The sequence below is a fragment of the Dreissena polymorpha genome, chromosome 2 (genome assembly GCF_020536995.1).
Source record: "Dreissena polymorpha isolate Duluth1 chromosome 2, UMN_Dpol_1.0, whole genome shotgun sequence".
Lineage (NCBI taxonomy): Eukaryota > Metazoa > Mollusca > Bivalvia > Myida > Dreissenidae > Dreissena > Dreissena polymorpha.
In genome coordinates, this window is record NC_068356.1 from 135,473,126 (window position 1) to 135,494,648 (window position 21,523).

At 35.6% G+C, this 21,523-nt stretch overlaps 1 protein-coding gene across 10 annotated transcripts in view; it reads right to left on the reverse strand.

Annotated features, from left to right (window-relative positions):
* LOC127869101 (uncharacterized) overlaps positions 1–20,600 on the reverse strand; it is a 68,207-nt gene extending 47,607 nt beyond the window's left edge. For all 10 annotated transcript variants that reach the window (XM_052411422.1, XM_052411421.1, XM_052411419.1 and 7 more), the window contains exon 1: positions 19,910–20,600. In XM_052411422.1, the coding sequence (XP_052267382.1) occupies positions 19,910–20,253 (344 nt within the window). In that variant the 5' untranslated portion in view covers positions 20,254–20,600. The remainder of the gene's footprint in view (positions 1–19,909) is intronic.
* Positions 20,601–21,523: the final 923 nt, after the last annotated feature.

The window sequence follows — 21,523 nt, forward strand, 5'->3', positions numbered from 1 at the left end:
ACATTATACAGACTGAACCAATGTGTAGTTTTATTTCAATATCTGTAGACATACAGATATAAAGTTGTTGCACACAATTTCCAGACTTGTTTTAGAATGAAATGGGATTAAATTTGCTTAATTACTGGTCAGAGTTATTAGCCTTTGTCAGAGCCCACAAATGATAACACAAAAGACATGCGTGAAGTTTCAAATTGAGGGTCAGAGTTATAGAATTTGTAATTGATCTTACATAGTGAACTCAAACACATGTAAAATTCACTAATTAAAACCAATTATTAAAACCTAAATCTAAAAACACTATTTTTGATACAATAATTGTTTGCCATTGATCAAAAATCAAAACAGAAATCTATGCAGTGGGACTTTTTAAACTTAACACTTTTTTTTGGCCAAAAGCTGGTTATCTTTACTGGTTACCTTACATCAATTTATCAGGCAATGTTTAAACAAGTTTAGCTTTGGCAAACAAAATTAGTCATGACAAGATAATGCAACTTTGAAAAATGTTACTAAATATGAAAGCAATGCAATCTGCTTGTCAAGAAAACCGACCACACACACTGTTTTATCAATTTCAATTGGAAAATTAATCTGATAGATATTTCAATTCAATGCTGTGTCATCCTTGGCTGTGATTTGGCACGTCCACCTTTAAATATACACTGTAACTCCAATATAACGCGCTCCGTTATAACGCTGAATCCAATATAACGCGGAGGGTGCTTGGATCCCATTTTTTCTCCAACATTCCATTTAATTTCTGATTCAAATCCGTATTATGCAACTTCAAGTATTTTCAGACATTTCAAAGATGGCGGCAATCACATGTTGATTGCTTTATTCAACCGTCCGTTGAACCGATTATAATCGCCTCGAGGTTAAACAACACCGACAGCTAATTGGTGTTAATCTGTTGTGTAATGTCAATAAAGGTGTGAAAAACTCGCGTGTCAGTGTTTATTACATGTATTTTCTCATCAGAGCGGTTCTGAGTGCGATAATTTCCAAAAGTTAAGTGCAAGCGGGATAGTTATACAATTAAAGTAATTCAAAACGATTCAAACATTCTTACTTTGATATGGTTGCAGTTTGACTATATTAAATGAGCGGCTGTGAAATATACTGCCTACTGTTTAAAACAACTTTTTCTGTCATTTCATTATCATTCTAGTATTATGTCATTTAATCTTTCAGTTCGTGTATAAGAAATTAAATAATGCAGACGATTTATTTACATGCGAACGCAGTGTACCGGTAATTGTTAACAGAGTTTCACTTTCATTTTCGCGCGATATCAGAAAGTCCCCGGGAAACACGTTTTTTGCATGCGTATGACGCAATAAAACAATTTTTTGTACATGAGTCGTATTGCATTCAATCTAAATTTAAAGTCGCTCGTCCAATGAAAGCTCTGCCCCATAATGCACTGTACTCTTAACACTTCTGAAAATGGCATATATGCGTACGGTTGTGTTTACGAATTTCTTAAACATATATCGTAATTAATGTTCAAGATTATTATTTTTTAAGTGATGTTGCTATTTTATTGGATTATCGGATAAATGTGCACATAAGAAAAGCGGTATGTATACTGTTATCGATACGATTCGGTTTTTGTATTTGCGTCAACACAGCATGGCAATATACATGACCTATATTATAGGCTATTCTATACCTGTTGTTTTTATAGCGCCCTGCAGAAAATGAGCTCAAAACCTATAACGCGGATCCGTTATAACGCTGTTTCGCGGCTTGGACCCCATTGACCGCGCTATATTGGAGTTACAGTGTATATAGTTCTTGGTCTTGGTGAAATTTGCATCCAAACATGACGGATAGTAAGGCTGCTATATGCCCCCTGCCCCCCCCCCCCCCCCCCCCCATTTACAGAGGCAAAATCAACTTTCATCTTCATTTTTTTTGTACAAAAAAACGTAACAATTTCCAAAAGTTAGTTTAAAACAGATATTTGCCCCATTCCTGAACTATTGAAAACAACAACTGATATTACAATATGATTACAACTGCATTGCTTATCAGGCATTCAGCGTGCAGTATGTTCGTACAGCAGTGCGCCTGAAAAGACCATGGTTAACTTGAGAATATTGGAATAAACTTCTTCTTGTTTCATCTCAACTATTATGTGTTTGATGGAAAAACACTTCCATATTGCATAACAGACTTCATTTTAATTTTCTATTGCATCTTTTTATATTTTTCAAATCATTGACAAGGCATTCAAAATATCAACAGTAATTATTCATTATTGAACCTTTTTACGAAGTTCCCCAGAATTGTGTAACTACCACTAAGAAGAGCCTTTATCAAGGGAGACAACTGTCACAAGAAGTGTGACTCACTTCAGGCTCTTGGAAGAAATAGTACTTGGCATTTTTCAGCTGGAATTTAATGTACATCTTTACAACCTGTTCATTTCTGTTAAATATTCTTAAATTATTTCATTGACATCTTTGTCTCATTCCTGCCAATGTTTGACTTACAATCTATACAATTATTTAAAATCAGATTTATATTGATGCTTATGTTTGTATTTTAGGCAGCGTTTTTTCCAATTTGGGGGAGGTGGCAAGTCCCTTTTGATGGAAAAATTTATGAGGAATGTAGGGGAATAACATTTTTTGATAAGAACAATAACATAATTCTATTCTACTTTGTAATAAAATATTCATTTAATTTACCATACAGGGGCATTTGACAATTAAACTGTGATCACCTATTTTTTAGTTTTGAGCATAAGCTCACGACTAAATTTTCAGAGCATGTTTTGCAAATCAGTATGTGCTCTTAGAAGCCTTAGCTACGCAAAGAACCTTAACTCATTATGCTAGGAACGATTACAGCTGCATGTCTGCACTGCAGACGACAAATGCTTAGGAGTGTCTGCTCTACTCCTGCAGTGAGTGTATTTACCCGCTTGTAAGACAACATTGGCCAGTCTAGTGTTTATCATTGGAATCTGTACATACTGGCTGCTTTCAGGGAAAATGGGGCTTAATGCATGTCAAATAAAAGTAGCCTGTGCACACTGATTAGCCTGTGCAATGTGCACAAGCTAATCAAGGACGACAACAGCGAACAACTTCAGTGCCTTCAGCGCTTTCATTTTATTCTATTTGTTTCCTTTTTGTGTAAAGGTAGCTACGTTAGCGTTACCGATTGCCGAAATTGCCATTGGTGATTACAATTCCTGGCTGGCGATTAAAATTATCATTTCCATGAAATTGGCTATTGAAAAAAATAGACCCCATGCTTAAACAAGAGGGCCATGATGGCCCTAAATCGCTCACCTGACTAACCTTGCTTCATGAACATAAATTTTATTAGACCCATATACAATCCCAAGCCAAATTTTATTAATTAATACATTCTGACAAAATTTCATTAAGACGTGATGAAAACTGTGACCTCTTTCATCTACACAAGGTTTTACTAGAATTTGCCCGGTGACCTAATTTTTGACCCCAGATGACCCATATACGATCCAAAATCAGATATTATCAAGATAAACATTCTGACCATATTTCATTAAGATCATATGAAAACTATGACCTCTATTGTCTTCACAAAGTTTTTCTATGATTTGACCTAGTTTTTGACCCCAGATGACCCTAATACAATCCCAATCCAGATTTCATCAAGATTAATATTCTGGCCAAATTTCATAAAGATTTAATGAAAACTGTGACCTCTACTGTCTACAAAAGTTTGTTTTTTTAATCTGACCTAGTTTTTGCCCCTAGATGACCCAAAGTCAATCCCAATCCAGATTTTAACAAGACAAACATTCTGACTATATTTCAATAAAATCTGATGAAAACTGTGACCTCTATAGTCTACACAAGGTTTTTCTATTATTTGACCTAGTGCCTAGTTGCTGACCCCAGATGACCCAAATACAATCCAAACAGGGCTCCTCTTACCCAAAATTTCTGTGGCCAACATTTTTGCCAAATGGAATTTTGTGTAGCCAAATTTTAGAAACTGTAGCCAAAGTTTTAGCAAAGCATTTGCAGGGGTCAAAGTTGGATATTTTGAAAATCCTGAACTTAAAGCTGGGGGCCAGGGGGCCGCAAGGCCCTCGGTGGGTCCAGGGGACAAGGGGGCCAGAGGCCCCCAGAAGCTCCTGGATTCGAAACATTTAAAGGGTGCCTGTACCTGTTCTGGTGATTCTATTTTCTTAAAAAAACAACATACACATATATTTAAAAATCTTCATGTATTTGATAAGGAACACACAAAACTTAGTCAAAAGGCAATTCATTCACATGCACCCTCTGTCTGGCATGGACTCGACTGCAGGTGTTGCTTGTGAAGAACCAGATAAAACCTGTAACAGTGGTTACAAATTATATTTTTCATACATACTTTAAAAAAGTCAATAATACATGTTTAATTAATGCAGAATCAAATGTCACCATTTATATTTACAGAATCATGCTGCCAGAAGCCTCCACATACACCTAAGAAAATTGGGTATGGTGGCTTCTGCTAAACAGTTAAAATTGAAAATTTCAGCATGGGTTCCCCTAGTTTTTATCCCAATCGTTGTTTGAATGCTAAATAATTGTATCCTGGTGTGACCCAAATTTGAAGATGTAACAGTTACATGAAGCAATATTTAGCAAATAATTTAAGAAATAATGAATGTTTAATAGCACAAAATAATAATTTTAAACTCGGCTGTATTACTTTGAAATGATTCCAAGACAATAATCATCCATTTAATCGATAAAAATAGAACATCGTCGAATTAAGGTGTCGGCGAATTTGGATTACGGTAGGTTGCCCATATTTGTTTTACAAAAAGTAAAGAAACAAACATTTCTTGCTGCTGGGCTCATATGTTGGGGACAATAAAACATTTTATTTAACTAAAAAAGACCTGTCCCAGTCAGCAAAAATGGCGTATTTGATCGTATTTTTCAATTACTGTTAAAATTCTTTTCCTGATTTATGCTTTCTTCAAAGGTCAAAATGTTGTAAAAGCTCACAATCAATGAATCATACGTTATTAATAAAAAAAAATTGGCAAATTTGCTAGATCTATCTTGCCGATTTTTTATGCAAAACAACCTAAACAGTAAACTTTAGCAACAGAAAATACGACCAAATTCGGGGTATTAGTTTAAAAAAATAAAAACCCTACCTGGTTGGTCTTGATGGTTCTTATATTCTTTATGTGATAAGGGCCCTCTGCGTGGAGACGCAATGCCTTCTTCCCACAAGACTGATAATTCAGGGTTTTCTTACAAACTTCTCAAACCGCTTTTCCACAAGCTTCCACTTTTCTCAACCAGTTCACTACCCGCCCGTAGACTACAGCTGGGAATGGCCACCCATTATAAACTGTACGCTGAAGTTTCTTTAGCTACCAACAGGCAAGTATCTTGTTGCCATTTTTCTCAACTTAAGTCTAAACACAGCTTCCCGTTCGGCATCAAATATACGCAAAAAGTACTCAAATTGATTTAAATCGGCAGCAATCTTTAATCTTTAATCAGATGTAATTGTTTATTTAATCCTCTACGATGTACGATTTGTTTTCACATCAGTAATTTGTCTCGATGACCGGTGTAAATGCCGACTGCGTATGAATTTTTCAGGTCAATAACACGGCAATGTATTGATGCACAGTCTACAGCTGAAAGCGGTTAATATCTGGGACGGCATGTCAGGAAAATAATCAATACCGATAATTCGCATTGTTCATTAATTAAGCAACGATTAATAACACTTATCCTTTATGGATTTTCATGAAAGAAAAACCATAATAAACAAAATTTTATTCTCTTTAATCTGATATATAAACAAGTTTGGAAAGAATTGGATGAAAAATTTGGACTTTATTGCATAAACACCATTTTCTCAATTCAAGGGGAGGTAATTCTGTACTTCATGGACCAATAATGCTCATTTTTTGTAGGGTTCGTGTCCTCGTTGATATAAAGACACTGTGCAAATTTGGAAAGGATCGGACAAAAAATGTGGAAGATTTTTGAAAGTTTTCACAAAATAGGCACTATATAAACATATAAATGATTTTGTGGCCCCAGGGCAGGGTCAAATTTGACCCCTGGGGCATAATTTGAATGAACTAAGTAGAGGACTCATATGTCACTACATTCCAAATTGTCTAGCCCTAGGCCTTAACGTTATGGACAAGATTTTTTTTTAAGTTTTCACAAAATAGGCATTATATAAGCATATGTTCAATTTTGTGACCCCGGGGCAGGGTCAAATTTGACCCTAGGGATAAAATTTGAACAAATTTGGTAGAGGACTATTAAAGTCAGTATATACCAAATTTGATAGCCCTAGGCCAGATGGTTATGGACAGGAAGATTTTGAAGTTTTCACAAAATGGGCCTTATATAAGCATATGTTAAATTTTGTGACCCCCCAGTGCAGGGTCAAATTTGACCCCAGGGGCATAATTTGAACAAACATGGTAGAGAACTATAAGATGTCACTACATACCAAATTTTGTAGCCCTAGGCCCAATGTTTAAGGACAATAAGATTTTTAAAGTTTTCACAAAATAGGCTCCATATAAGGGACTATAAGATGCCACTACATACCAAATGTGGTAGCCCTAGGCTTAATGGTTATGGACAGAAAGATTTTTAAATTTTTCACAAAATAAGCACTTTATAAGCATATAATCAATTTTGTGACCCCTGGGGCAGTTTCAAATTATACCTAGTGGCATAATTTGAACAAACTAAGAAGAGAACTATTACATGTCACTGCATAACAAATTTGGTAGCTCTATGCCATACGGTTATGGACAGAAAGATTTTTTAAGTTTTCATACAATAGGCCTTATATAAGCATATGTTCAATTTTGTGTCCCTCGGGGCAGGGTCAAACTAGACCCCAGGGGCATAATTTGAACAAACTTGGTAGAGGACTATAAGATGTCACTACATACCAAATTTGGTAGCCCTAGGCCCAATGGTTATGGACAAAGGTTATTTTTAAAGTTTTCACAAAATAAGCACTTTATAAGCATATATTCAATTTTGTGACCCGCGGGCCGGTTTCAAATTTTACCCCAGGAGCATAATTTTAACAAACTAAGAAGAGAACTATTTCATGTCACTTCATACCAAATTTGGTAGCCCTAGGCCATGCGTTATGGACAGAAAGAGTTTAAAAGTTTTCCCACAATAGGCCTTATAAAAGCATATGTTCAATTTTGTGACCCTCAGGGCAGGGTCAAACTTGACCCCAGGGGCATAATTTGAACAAACTTGGTAAAGGGCTATTAGATGTCACTACATACCAAATTTGGTAGCCCTAGGACCAATGGTTATGGACAAATGATTTTTAAAGTTTTCACAAAATAAGCCCTTTATAAGCATATTTTCAATTTTGTGACCCCCGGGGCAGTTTCAAATTTGACCACAGGGTCATCATTTGAACAAACTAAGAAGAGAACAATTACATGTCACTACATACCAAATTTGGTAGCCTTATGCCATACAGTTATGAACACAGATTTTTAAAGTTTTCCCACAATAGGCCTTATATAAGCATATGTTCAATTTTGTGACCCTCGGGGCAGGGTCAAATTTGACCCCAGGGACATAATTTGAACAAACTTGATAGAGGACTATAAGATGCCACTACATACCAAATTTGGTAGCCCTAGGCCCAATGGTTATGGACGGGAAAATTTGTACAGTTTTCACAACAAAGCCCCTATATAAGCATATGTTCAATTTTGTGACTCCCGGGGCAGGCTCAAATTTGACCCCAGGGGAATAATTTGAACAAATTTGGTAGAGGACTATTAGATGTCTCTACGTTCCAAATTTGATAGCCCTAGGCCCAATGGTTATGGACGACAAGATTTTGAAAGTTTTCACAAAATAGGCCTTATATAAGTAAATTTTCAATTTTGTTACCCCCAGGGGCAGGGTAAAATTTGACCCCAGGGGCATAATTTGAACAAATTTGAAAGAGGTTGACCCCAGGAACATTCCTGAGAAACACAGGACCATGACATAAGCCCCCCTGGCCTTTGGCCAGTGGAGCTAAAAATGTCTGGAAAACTGTATTCAAGAGAAAAGTCCATGGCCTGAAATGTTGCTTAATATCAGTGGACCTGAAGGAAACTCTCACTTGATATAAAAGTCATTTAAGTAAATAAAATCACACACTTAAAATTCATGTAAAGATCTGAAAAACGGTTATTAGGGTGAACATTTCCAAGGCCCAAGGCTCAAAACTTTGCCAAAACTCAATGGACCAGAACAAAACTCAAACTTCATCTGTAAGTCATGTAGGTAGACTCATATATAAAAAATCAGCTAAATATCTTAAAACATTTTGTAAAAAACCTCTGGAAAACAATTATTATAGTGAACATTTGTAAGTCCAAACCCATAACTTTGCCAAAAATCAATGGACTGGAATGAAACTCTGGAATTAAACGCTGCATCTGTAAGTCATGTAGTTAGACTCACACACCAAATATCTAATCTTTATCTGAAAGTGTTAAGGAATAGGAACAAACAAGAGGGCTTGAAAGGCCCAAAGTTGCTCACCTGAGATAAAAAGAAATGAACTGTTCTTTGCAGCCCAAGATATCAATGGAACAAATGTTCTAACCAAGTTTCATGAAGAATGAACAACAAATGGCCGCCTGGCGGCCATGTTTTTTTAACAGACCTGAACCAATTTTGAACTCTTCCAAAATATGTCCAAATTTCATGAAGATTGGGCAAAAAAATGTGTTTTCTAGACTGTTCACATGCTTCACTATATACATTAAGAAAACTGCCCCACCCCCTGGCGGCCATGAATTTTCACTGATCACTTCCATTTTCAAACTCGTCCGAGACATCCACATAACTAATGTTTTGACAAAATTTCATGATAATAGCAGTGCTTTTTTTGGATGAAATATTCCGCGTTATACAGCCCCATTCCCCCATCTCTAGAGTATATATTTTTCCCCCAAATATTTGAAAAATCCCCTCTCAGATGTGTAATTCAATTTTAATCAATACCTCATTTAAATACGTCTTTTGTTACGAATTTATTTACTATAATGTTCCTGAACTGCTGAATCCGCGTGTTTACTTTCTATAAGCCTTTACAACTTTACCGCAAACCGTACGTAGTTCACTATCACGACGTTCACTTTACGACATCTACCGCAAACCCTACCTATTCCACCATGTCGCACAACAGCAAAAGCTATTGGAAAAAAAAATTGACAACAAATCTGTTTTAACTTAAAACAAGAGAGCCAAGATGGCCCTGAATCGCTCACCTGACTAACCTTGCCACATCAACTTAAATTCTATCCGACCCATATACAATTCCAAGCCAGATTTAATTAATTAATACATTCTGACAAAATTCCATAAAGACGTGATGAAAACTGTGACCTCTAGGTCTGTTTTTCAAGATTAACAAGAGATGTGTTTGTCAAAAACACAATGCCCCCTATAGCGCCGCTTTGAAGCCATATATTTGACCTTAACCTTTCACCACTCAAAATTTGCAGCTCCATGAGTTACTAGCAACCCCTGTTAAATTTTAAAATTTGTCATACATTAGTTTACATTAATTTAGCTAGATAGATATTCCAAAAAGCTTTCCAAAACAGTTTGAATTGTTAAAATATCCCCACCCGAAGAGAAGTTATGACAATTTTTGTTACGGAAATTTTGTCAATTTATTGGAAGATATTGGTACTTATAACAACATAGTAAATGCGTTAAATCACAGCAACTTCACCTTATATTATTACAGAGAAATTGACATAACTTTTGATCTAAAGGAGATGTTTATTACTATAATCATCATGTGTGCATAACAAAAATAAACAGTTTACAACAAACCATTTATAGAAGTACATACATCATAACTCAAGCACATGTTCACAAAATAAGCATATGAGTAATTTACATTACATGAGCACATGATGTCCTGAACATACATTTTAGCAGAAGGCCATAATCCACATCACGTGTGCATAACAAAAAAAAACAGTACAACAAAACATTTATAGATATACACACATCATAACTCAAGCACATGTTCATAAAATAAGCACATGATAAATTTACATTACATGAGAACATGATATCCTGAACATACAGTTTAGCAGAAGGCCATAATCCGCCTCAACTTCAATCCAGCCAAAATCTTGAAAGCACGTTTGAAATCAAACTTATCCATTGGTGGGCTGTCTATGGACAAAATCAACAAGTTCTCCAAGTTTTCAATTTTAATAGAATTTCTGAAGGATGTTGAATGTCAATTCCCTTTCTACCAATCAAATTAACTAATTCTCATATATGCTCTTTGCATTTGCTCTTTGAAGTTCAGCCACACCTAAAAAGCAAGTATGTGGCAAAGCCATTCCAAACTCATCAGTTTTCAAAAGTCTAACATAGGTCTCTAACTTTTGCTTCACTGAAATGTCTGTACTCTCATTGATCATGATACTGTACTTGCATGATGTCTGTATCTTCTGGAAAAGATCACTCCTCAGAAAGTCTGCCATACAGTTTTGAAATTCCGACACACTGGAGCCGTGTTCATATGACGTGTGGCTGTCAACTCGAAGGTCATTGAGCTGGGTTGCACCCTGAAAATATATTAATACAAATTTGCATCCTGAAAATATAATTTATGATTTCAAGTATATTTTGCTCAACATTTGTAGCAAACATAAACAAAATCAAATTTTATCAATCAATTTAAAACAAATAAAACTTGTTTTGAAGATGTTTTATTTATTTTTTTACCTGCAAGACACACAATCTGTTCAGGTCTGGAACCAGAGATGATGCGAGAGTATGTTGTGCAGCAAAGTACACATCCGTCATAGCAGACACTACAGCCGCTTCACTTTGAGATATTGCTGCAGCCTGCGCATTTGTCATTGATGTTTTCAGACTTCAAGCTCGTGAGGCCTCTTTGCGATCTGAAATAAACAAAATTAAAAATGCTAAATTTCAAAACAAAAAGCTCATTTTGAAAAGTGTCAATATATATTAATTATGAACATAACAAAATATTTTTGGTATTTTTAATATATTATTAAAAATATAAAAATTGTTCATGTAAATTCATTTTAATATTGATTGTCATTTTTTTTTTATTACCTTTTGATTTTTCGTGTTTTGAAATGTTGTCTTTTTTCAACATACTACACCCAAAGTGAATGAATTTGTTTTTGAAACTGTATGCATATTTTGCAATACATTGTTTTTGATTTTGCATTTTAGTCTAACCACTTGAATTCCGAAAGCCAAACATATTTGAATGATCTATTATCAAATTTGATTTTTTTTTTAGACCGTGTTATTAGATTCGTCAGAGTCCAAATTTGGACGCTTATTGCCTATGGTCGCCATAATGGCAGTCGCAATTTCCGACACTTTCGCCAAAAATGTCAAGGGTTTTTTACCCGTTCATCTATTGTCATTCACAATTAAAACACATTTAGCCTTTAATCATTACAAACATTATGAACTTATCAAAATTAATATCAATTATCAACTTCTTTACTAACGTTCATTGTGTGACTAAGTTGATAATTTGCTAACGGCTTTTACTCAAATTGATTGAAATTGGCAGCAATCTTTAATCTTTAATCAGATGTAATTGTTTATTTAAGCCGATAAGATGTACGATTACACCATTGCTTTGTTTTCACACCAGTCATTTTCCTTTGTCTCGATGACAGGTTCTGACCGGTGTAAATGCCGACTGCGTATCAATTTTTCGGGTCAATAACACAGCGATGTATTGAAGCACAGTCTACAGCTGAAAGAGTTTATTATCTTGGACCGCATTTGTCAGGTAAAAAATCGTTTGCCGAATGTTTTCGCCAAACGATTATTTTATTCGCTTAATTTGCTAAATTTTCCCCATTGGCCAATCTGGCGAACTACAGCGGGAGCCCTGTAACGATTCAAAATCACTTATTATCAGGATAAACATTCTGACCATATTTCATTAAGATCAGATGAAAACTATGACCTCTAATGTCTACACAAGGTTTTTCTATTATTTGACCTAATGACCTAGTTTTTTACCCCAGATGACCAAAATACAATCCCAACCCAGATTTAATCAAGATAAACATTCTGACCAAAGTTCATAAAGATTGGATGACAACTGTGACCTCTATTGTCTACACAAGGTTTCTATTATTTGACCTAGTGACCTAGTTTTTGACCCCAGATTACCCAAATACAATCCCAACCCAGATTTCATCAAGTTAAACATTCTGACCAAATTTCATAAAGATTGGATGAAAACTATGATCTCTACTGTCTACACAAACAAATTGTTGACAGACACGCACATGCACGCACAATGGACGCCGGACATCACATGGTCACATAAGCTCTTCGTGACAGGTGAGCTAAAAAGAGATGCCAAAGGATGTTCTACGAATCTCAGAACCTTCGGAAATTACTCCCTTTAGTAACCCTGAACAGACAGTGCCATGGACGGACTCGGATGATTTTACACAGCAAAATGTAACATTAACTGAGTCAGCATCGTCAACGTCTTCCCTGGAAGTAATGCCAGGGCCGTCAATGACAAAATTGGCAACTGAATGCTCGGAGCCAAGTAAAAAACATGCCCAATATTGCATATGTTTATATAAAGAAGACAAAATAACAAATACAATCTCATTTATTTGTTAAAACACTGACTTATTTAAGCATGATAAATTCCCAATGTTTTCCAATAAAGAGCCGTTTCAACGAAGCAAAAATTCCCAAAATGGACAATTTTGTCGATAAAAAATTCCCAATTTGGTCAGACTCCTTTTCCCAAAATAGGCAGAAAACCCTCTGGGCAGAGGAAACCTTGAGACATACATTTTGAAAAAAGTTTCATTAAGAATGGGCATAATATGTAACAACACAATGTTTTAATATAACCATGTAAGAGAAACTGCTCAGCTCCCTGGAGGCCATGTTTTTTTAAACAGCCTGTTACCGCTTTCAAACTCGACCGAGATTTCATTGGGAAACATTTTCTGACCAATTTGCATGACGATTATAAATCAATGTGCCCTTTACTAAGTTAAAATTGCAAGTTGTAGACAAACAGCGCACAACAGACAAAAGAGGATCATAAAAGCTCACCATGAGATTTGTTATGTGAAGGTGAGGTAAACATGTACATTATGTACAATAACTCAACATATTTATCTTAGAAATTACAGACTGGTATTCAGTGGCATGAAAGCTGCCATTTTAAGAAGAAAAATCATCCTAATAGATGTTATGCTAGAAACAAGTATAACAAGAGCACCGCCTTGCGGGTGCAGACCGCTCATCTATTTTCTTTTTAAAGGTGAAGGGACTCTCATTTTCAATCACAAAGGAGGGAGGGGTGGAGTGAAGAGGGGTGCATTGTGTGGGGGTGTGGACATTTATTACATTATGTTCCAAAAATGCAAAAAAAAGGAAAAAACAAAATTCGAGGGGTGGTGGGGGGTGGGGGGGGGTGGTGGGGGGGTTGGGGGGGTGGGGGTGGGGATTCTTGGGTGCGATGGTTGGAGGGTATTTCAAACATAAAATAATAAAAATAAATATTTGTGTTTTTTAACCGTTTCAAAAAAAAAAATTGGGGGGGGGGGGTGAGGTGGGGGGGGGGTATAGTGTGAGGGTGTGGTGGCAATTTGTGAGATGATCTTAAAAAAAAAAAAAAAAAAAAAAAATTAGGGGGGGGGATTCGGGTGGGGGGTGGGGGGAGGGGGGGGTGGGGGGGGATTCTTGGGTGCGATGGTTGGACGGTATTTCAAACATAAAATAATCAAAATAAATAGTTTTGTTTTTTAACAGTTTAAAAAAAAAATTGGGGGAGGGGGTGGGGTGGGGGGGGTATAGTGTGAGGGTGTGGTGGTCATTTGTGAGATGATCTTAAAAAAAAAAAAAAAAAAAATAGGAGGGGGGATTCGGGGGGGGGGGGGGGGGGGGGGGGAGGCACGGGCGATGGTTTGGGGGGAGTCAATTGTGGTATGTCAGGTAAGAGTAGTTTTGTCAAAGTATCAATCAAATCTAATCATAAATAAAGAAGTTATTGCAATTTTAGCAAAATTTAATAATTTGACCTTGAGAGTCAAGGTCATTCAAAGGTCAAGGTAAAATTCAACTTGCCAGGTACAGTAACCTCATGATAGCATGAAAGTATTTGAAGTTTGAAAGCAATAGCCTTGATACTTAAGAAGTAAAATGGAACGAAACACATAATTTAACCATATATTCAAAGTTACTAAGTCAAAAAAGGGCCATAATTCCATAAAAATGACATCCAGAGTTATGCAACTTGTCCTTTTACTGTACCCTTATGACAGTTTGCGAGTGTTCCAAGTATGAAAGCAATATCTATGATACTTTAGGGGTAAAGTGGACCAAAACACAAAACTTAACCAAACTTTCAATTTTCTAAGTATAAAGGGCACATATTTCCGTCCAAATGCCAGTCAGAGTTACATAACTTTGCCTGCACAGTCCCCTTACGATAGTTAATAAGTGTTGCAAGTATGAAAGCAATAGCTTTGATACTGTAGGAATAAAGTGGACCTAAACACAAAACATAACCAAATTTTCAATTTTCTAAGTATAAAAAGGGCACATAATTCTGTCAAAATGCCAGTCAGAGTTACATTACTTGCCTGCACAGTCCCCTTATGATAGTTAGTAAGTGTTTCAAGTATGAAAGCAATAGCTTTGATACTTAAGGAATAAAATGGACCTAAACACAAAACTTAACCAAAATTTTCAATTTTCTAAGTATAAAAAGGGCACATAATTCTGTCAAAATGCATGCCAGAGTTATATAACTTTGCCTGCCCAGTCCCCTCATGATAGTAAGTAAGTGTACCAAGTTTGAATGCAATAGCATTGATACTTTCTGAAAAAAGTGGACCTAAACGCAAAACTTAACCAAAATTTTCAATTTTCTAAGTATAAAAAGGGCACATAATTCAGTCAAAATGCACGCCAGAGTTATCTAACTTTGCCTGCCCAGTCCCCTCATGATAGTTAGTAAGTGTACCAAGTTTGAATGCAATAGCATTGATACTTTCTGAGAAAAGTGGACCTAAACGCAAAACTTAACCGGACGCCGACGCCGACGCAGACGCCGACGCCGACGCCAAGGTGATGACAATAGCTCATAATTTTTTTTCAAAAAATAGATGAGCTAAAAATGAAGTGCAAAGAAAGTAGTTATTACCTTATTACTTACATATATACATGTGTAAATGTATCAATGTACAGTCAAACCTGAATTCAGCGGTCAGTCAAGGGAAATTACCAAAGTGACTGTTGTCCACAGGTGACCAATGAATTCGGATCACAATTTTAAGATGGTTGGTCAGTTGGTAGTATTGCTACTTCGTTACCCCACCCAGTCGTTTGCATACAGTGTAAAACAAATGCTCATAACTAAGCATAATAACAGACTTTACTTAAATTGAATAATACAGAACAATATCTTATAGATTGATTTAATTTCATTTTGTTAAACTAAATCATTGACTGTATCAACGCTAGTATACTTGTTAACTCCTGCATCTCATTCATTCAGTAAATAAAGTTTGTCACGTGCCTTTGACGTCAAGTCCGTACAAGTCTAAAAAGCGGATTAGCTGTCATAAATTGAAAGTACGGTCTAACTGTACCGTTTCATTCAAAGAAAAAATTTGCAAAAATTGTGTTAATTTATTCGTTCGCAAACACAACAATTATCACTCGCAACAATAAAAACAATTCACTCCAGGCTAAAAAACTCGCTAATCTTCTTTTGAATTCTAGAACACTTGACCCGGTGCGCAAAAAATTCGTCTTCGAAATTTCATGCAATTTCATGATGGAGTCAAGCATTATTTGGTTATTCTTTGACAAAGCAATGTTCTTTAAGTGATCGATGTACTGGCACGTTTCGCTGACGAAGCAGACGGTGCTGGATGGTGGAAGTGCAGAGTACTTATAAGCGGTCATTTAATAAGCGATAATTACTTTCAACGTGTGACAAACGCTGACATATTTTCTTTTGAAGATACTCCGACAATTATCCCCGGAAAACAAACGTTCTTAACACCTTATTATTTGTTTACTCCCAGCGGGCCGCTTTTATTATATCAAAGGCAATAACGGCAATCAGACGCTATAACCACAAAATAGACGGACAAATGATGTGCTGTGTTTTTTAATTTTCGCCACTTAAGATGACTATCGCGTGACCGTTTAATTCAGTTCAAACGTAAATTTCCGAGTGGAATATAGTGGCCGTTGGCCATTATGAACAGGAGGCCGTTAATTTCAAGTGTTATATAAAGTGTTTTTCATTGGGGGGATTCCAGACTGACCGTTGTCTGCAGGTGGCTGTTAATTTCAGGTGGCTGTTAGGTCAGTTTCGACTGTATACCAAAGCACATCATTTAAACTGGAGTTTAAAAATTCCATAGGTGCTTATTATCAAACTAACAGCATGTAACCTTTGTGTCAGGACTTCTTGCTTGCCAATTTGTAACCTTTACGAGAACACTTACTCTCTGAATCTGAATAATACAAATTTATTCCTATACAAACCAGAGCTTGTCACAGTAGTGCCAAATCCCTGCCGAAGTGTGTTTGCTTGTAGGACAACATTTGTTTTAGAGAGTAGAATAATATTTGTAAAAACAAATTAAGGGAGATAATTCATTATGCTCCGGACAAAAATTTACTTTGAAATTAAATAAAGGGATATAATTCAAACACTAAGGTAGATAGAGTTATGGTTCTTAATCACTGCACTTCTCCTACTTGCCATCTGTTTAAGTTTGAAGTTTAAAGTAAATCCCTTCAATAGATTTAGAGTAATGCTCTGGACAAAAATTTACTATAAAATGATATAAAAGGGGAGATAATTCAAAAACTAAGGTAGATAGAGTTATGTTTCTTGGTCACTGCACTTCTCCTAGTTGCCATCTGTTTATATTTCAAGTAAATCCCTTTAGTACATTTAGAGTTATGCTCCGGACAAAATTTACTTAAAAAATTATATAAAAGGGGAGATAATTCAAAAACTAAGGTAGATACAGTTATGGTTTTTGGTCACTGCACTTTTCCTAGTTGACATCTGTTTATATTTCAAGTTTCAAGTAAATCCCTTCAGTAGATTTAGAGTTATGCTCCGGACAAAAATGTACTTCAAAATTATATAAAAGGGGAGATAATTCAAAAACTAAGGTAGAGTTGTGGTTTTTGGTCACTGCACTTCTCCTTGTTGCCATCTGTTAATATTTGAAGTTTCAAGTAAATCCATTCAGTCGATTTAGAGTTATGCTCCGGACAAAAATTTACTCTAAAATCATATAAAAGGGGAGATAATTCAAAAACTAAGCTAGATAGAGTTGTGGTTCTTGGTAACTGCACTTCTCCTAGTTGCCATCTGTTTATATATTAAGTTTCAAGTAAATCCCTTCAGTAGATTTAGAGTTATGCTCCGGACAAAAATTTACTTTAAAATCATATAAAAGGGGAGATAATTCAAAAACTAAGGTAGATAGAGTTATGGTTCTTGGTCACTGCACTTCACCTAGTTGCCATCTGTTTATATTCTTAGTTTGAAGTAAATCCATTGAATAAATTTGGAGTCATGCTCCGGACAAAGTTTCAGCTGGACGGACAGACGGACGTACAGAAGGACAGGACCAATTACTATATCCCCTCCGAAAAAAAATTAAGCAGGGATAATAATCTGTTTCAAGAAATAACATTCAAGTGATATTATGGGCATCTAACAGTTAATAGGTGTCTATCGCAACCGTTGTTTATTTTTGGTGTTTTCACTTCATATACACTTGTATTTGTTAATGCAGCATCAATATACTAAAACATTATCCCGGAAAGAGAACAAGAGAACCGCATAGCGGATGCCAACACTCAGCTGCGAAAGGTTGTCAGAATTATTTTTATTTGCTTAGAGGTCACAGTGACCTTGACTTTTGACCTAGTGACCCAACAAGAGATGTGTTTGTCAGAAACTCAATGCCCCCTACTGCGCCACTTTGAAATAAAATTTCTATTTATCATGTGGCAGGTATAGACATCTCCCTTTAAAGCTTTATTACTTCCCTTGGATTTTGTTTAATCCAAATGGGGGGGGGGGGAAGGGGGGAGGTCTGTAGGCAGTTAAAAATGACCAAGTCAGACATCACTGACAACCAAGGCCTGTGGTTTATCAAAGAGATCATAGCCAGAGTTCATCATGTATGTATGGTCATAAGTCCACATGTATTTAATGAAAACTAGCATTCACAAATTAGAACAGGTAAGAAATTATAATTATATCAAGAGATGTGTTGGTCAGAAACACAATGCCCCCAGAAAAAAACTTGACAAACCCATTTTACTGAAGTGGCCTTTATTACAACAATCAAACACAGCTATGGGTTATGAAACGAAGGCACAAGTAGTCATAGAGGTTGGTGTGTTAACACAAAACTTGCAACTTTAGCCATACAAGTGTACAACATATGACGAAAAGCTTATCGATGCCACATAAACATATAACATAAACATATAAAAAACATTAACTTTCCTTTTTTACCATTTATCCAGTAAGATCATAGTCTTTGTCAGTGCTGCAACAATATGCCAAAAAGCGTATTGCAATATATTGTCAGTTCAAAAACCTGTATTGCAATATATCGCAATATATTGCTAACTTGTACCAGAATTATAACTCGCCAATTACCCGATTATCCCGTATATTCCAGTTTTAAAGCAAATTCTGGTAAATATTTACTATAGAGTGTTCAAGAATAACACGAAACACAAACATTCGCCAATTTTCTTGGTATGAAATACATTTTTGCATTTGATACTATTTAAAGATGCGATAAAAATAACGTCATATCGGGTGGTCTTTTTCCCACTGAACACGCATAAATCGCCTGACGTGATGTTCCCGTTTTTATACAACACAAAATACACCCAAACTTCCCATGCAACGTTCTACATGTGTGCAAAACAATATGCGGATTGCGTATTGCGATATATACCATTATACAGGTATATTGTTGCAGCACTAGTCTTTGTAGATTAATTGGTATGAATTTAAATTAATTCTATAGTTATATATTACTTCAATACATTACATCATGTATTATTTTACGTAAATGTGTTTACAAACAGCTAAAATTCATTTTTTATAAGAATAGATGCTTGAGGTAACATGAATATCAAGATATACATAGGTCAAACAAGTTTTGACAGGTTGTTGGGCCAAGGGTCTAATTGTTTTGGAAAGTCTTTTTGCAAAAATCAAGTATGCTTGACAGGTTAATATGATCTTTGTTGACCTTTCAACAGCCAATAAAACATTAAAGAAATGTCCTGACAGAGGACCCAATCTAATGAAATCTAGTTCAGCATTGGCCAACATGATACTTTTAATTAAGGATGCAGCATTTCAAACCAACTAATGAGAGCGAGGCTTTTATAGATCATTATATTGTTGAGCAGATACACACATCAATCAATATATTGCGTGCTTGTCCCTGTATTGTGGGTTCCATTCCTGACCTGGCCTCATAACTTGAGTGGTCATTAAATTATACTATGGTGATTTCTACAAAGTTACCAAATGCAAAATGCAACGCTGCATCCCCTATGTGTATGCTACTTTGCACATGCAAAACACAAAGAAAGAGAGCGTTTTTCAGCAGCCAAAGTAAGATACAGAAAGAAAACGTCTCTACGTAGCAATTACCTACAAAAGTCATATTCCACAGCATTATTTTTATTATAAATATAATCACTATAACTTAATGCGGTACAATTATTATGGCACTGAAATATACACAATAATGGTAGATGGTAATATGTATTTGAAATACCTGTGATCAAGGACAACACATGTATAGCAGCATAGCCGACTGTGGTCCTTGCAGAACTTTGTTAATTGTTCATCTTTGTGAATATCACATGTTAAAAGATAATTCTCCATTTTCTTAGAAAGTGGCCACTTCATTATTTTATCCTTTCCATAAGGAGATTGTTTATTGAACCACAGACCATGCTTACTATGAGAGTGAATACATTGTCCACAGAAAAATTTATTGCATTTTTTACAGTAAAAAGTCGCATTTATCTCTGTATTATGCTCTTCGCAGATTGAACAACAATATTCTTTATCCACAACATGTTCTTCAGCACCAGAAGACACAGGAAATGTTGCCATGTTTAATGATAAGATTTCAGCAAACTTAAATTAAATTGAAATGTAACGTCAGAGTATGGCTGTTAAACACAATTTATTTTAAAGAAAAACTCTTTCAATTTTGTTTTATAAGTCAAGCAACAAAGTCTTCGATCCAAACACAAATTAAGTAAAGCTCCATATGCCATTCATCGGCCTGATACAAGTAAACAGTTTAACATTGTAAACTGTCAAGCGACTATTGGCTCAGACTTATTTGCTCACATGACATTTAGATTACATTCTGCAGTGAATAAGATTTGTAGCTGAAAATAAGATTACTGCAAACCTGATAGTTACACAGACCCATACAGGTTATATTATAAATGATAGTCCCACATCTGATTCTTCCACACAACCATAATGATAGTCCCACATCTGATTCTTCCACACAACCATTTTATTGTTTCTTTTCTCTATTTAATTATTTAAACACAACATTCCAGTTTAACTCTAATAATACAATGCAATCTGAAATATACAAAGCTTTTTGTGAAAACTGCTTTAACAAGATTGCTCACCTGGGTAACTATATATATATAGAGCAAGGCAAAATTTGAACACATGCGCATGGATTCAACAAAGTTTGTCAAATTCTACAATCGGATGTCATATACCAAATATCAAAGCTGTGTGCTATATGGTTCCAACATACATGCCAGACCACCCGATCTTGGCAGGACAGTCCCCCCTTTTGGATATTTGTCCCAGCATCAAAATATGAGATAATGTGTCCCCATCATTTGTACAAAACGACATACATTCTAAAAGTCAACAATAAATTTTGACATTCAAATCCTGTCTTGCCTAAATTTACCATCGCTTATCCCTTATTGCCCCCTATTAACAAATCATTAATTTTCTAGTACTTGAGTACACCAGTGTTGTTTTCAACCACTTCTCAGCAATTTATTGTAAAATTGTGGCGAAATAAAACCCATCTGATATTTTATGTCATGTACTTATCAAGTCCAGCAATTCTAGTACGCGGTATTATATGTACTGTGATACCATTATTAATTGTCAGGCATTAATATAAATTTTCGTGTATATCATCAGTCGACCGATTGACGAATTCAACATCCTAACGAACAATAATGACTCATATTTGAAAAAATTTAAGACTGAATTACCAAAGGCATGAGGCACTTAAATCCAACGTAATCCACGCATACATACTCCGTCTGTTGCGTTATCAAGATAAATCCAGTTTTGACACAAAGGGGTGTAGGTACACCATGTACTAAACTGA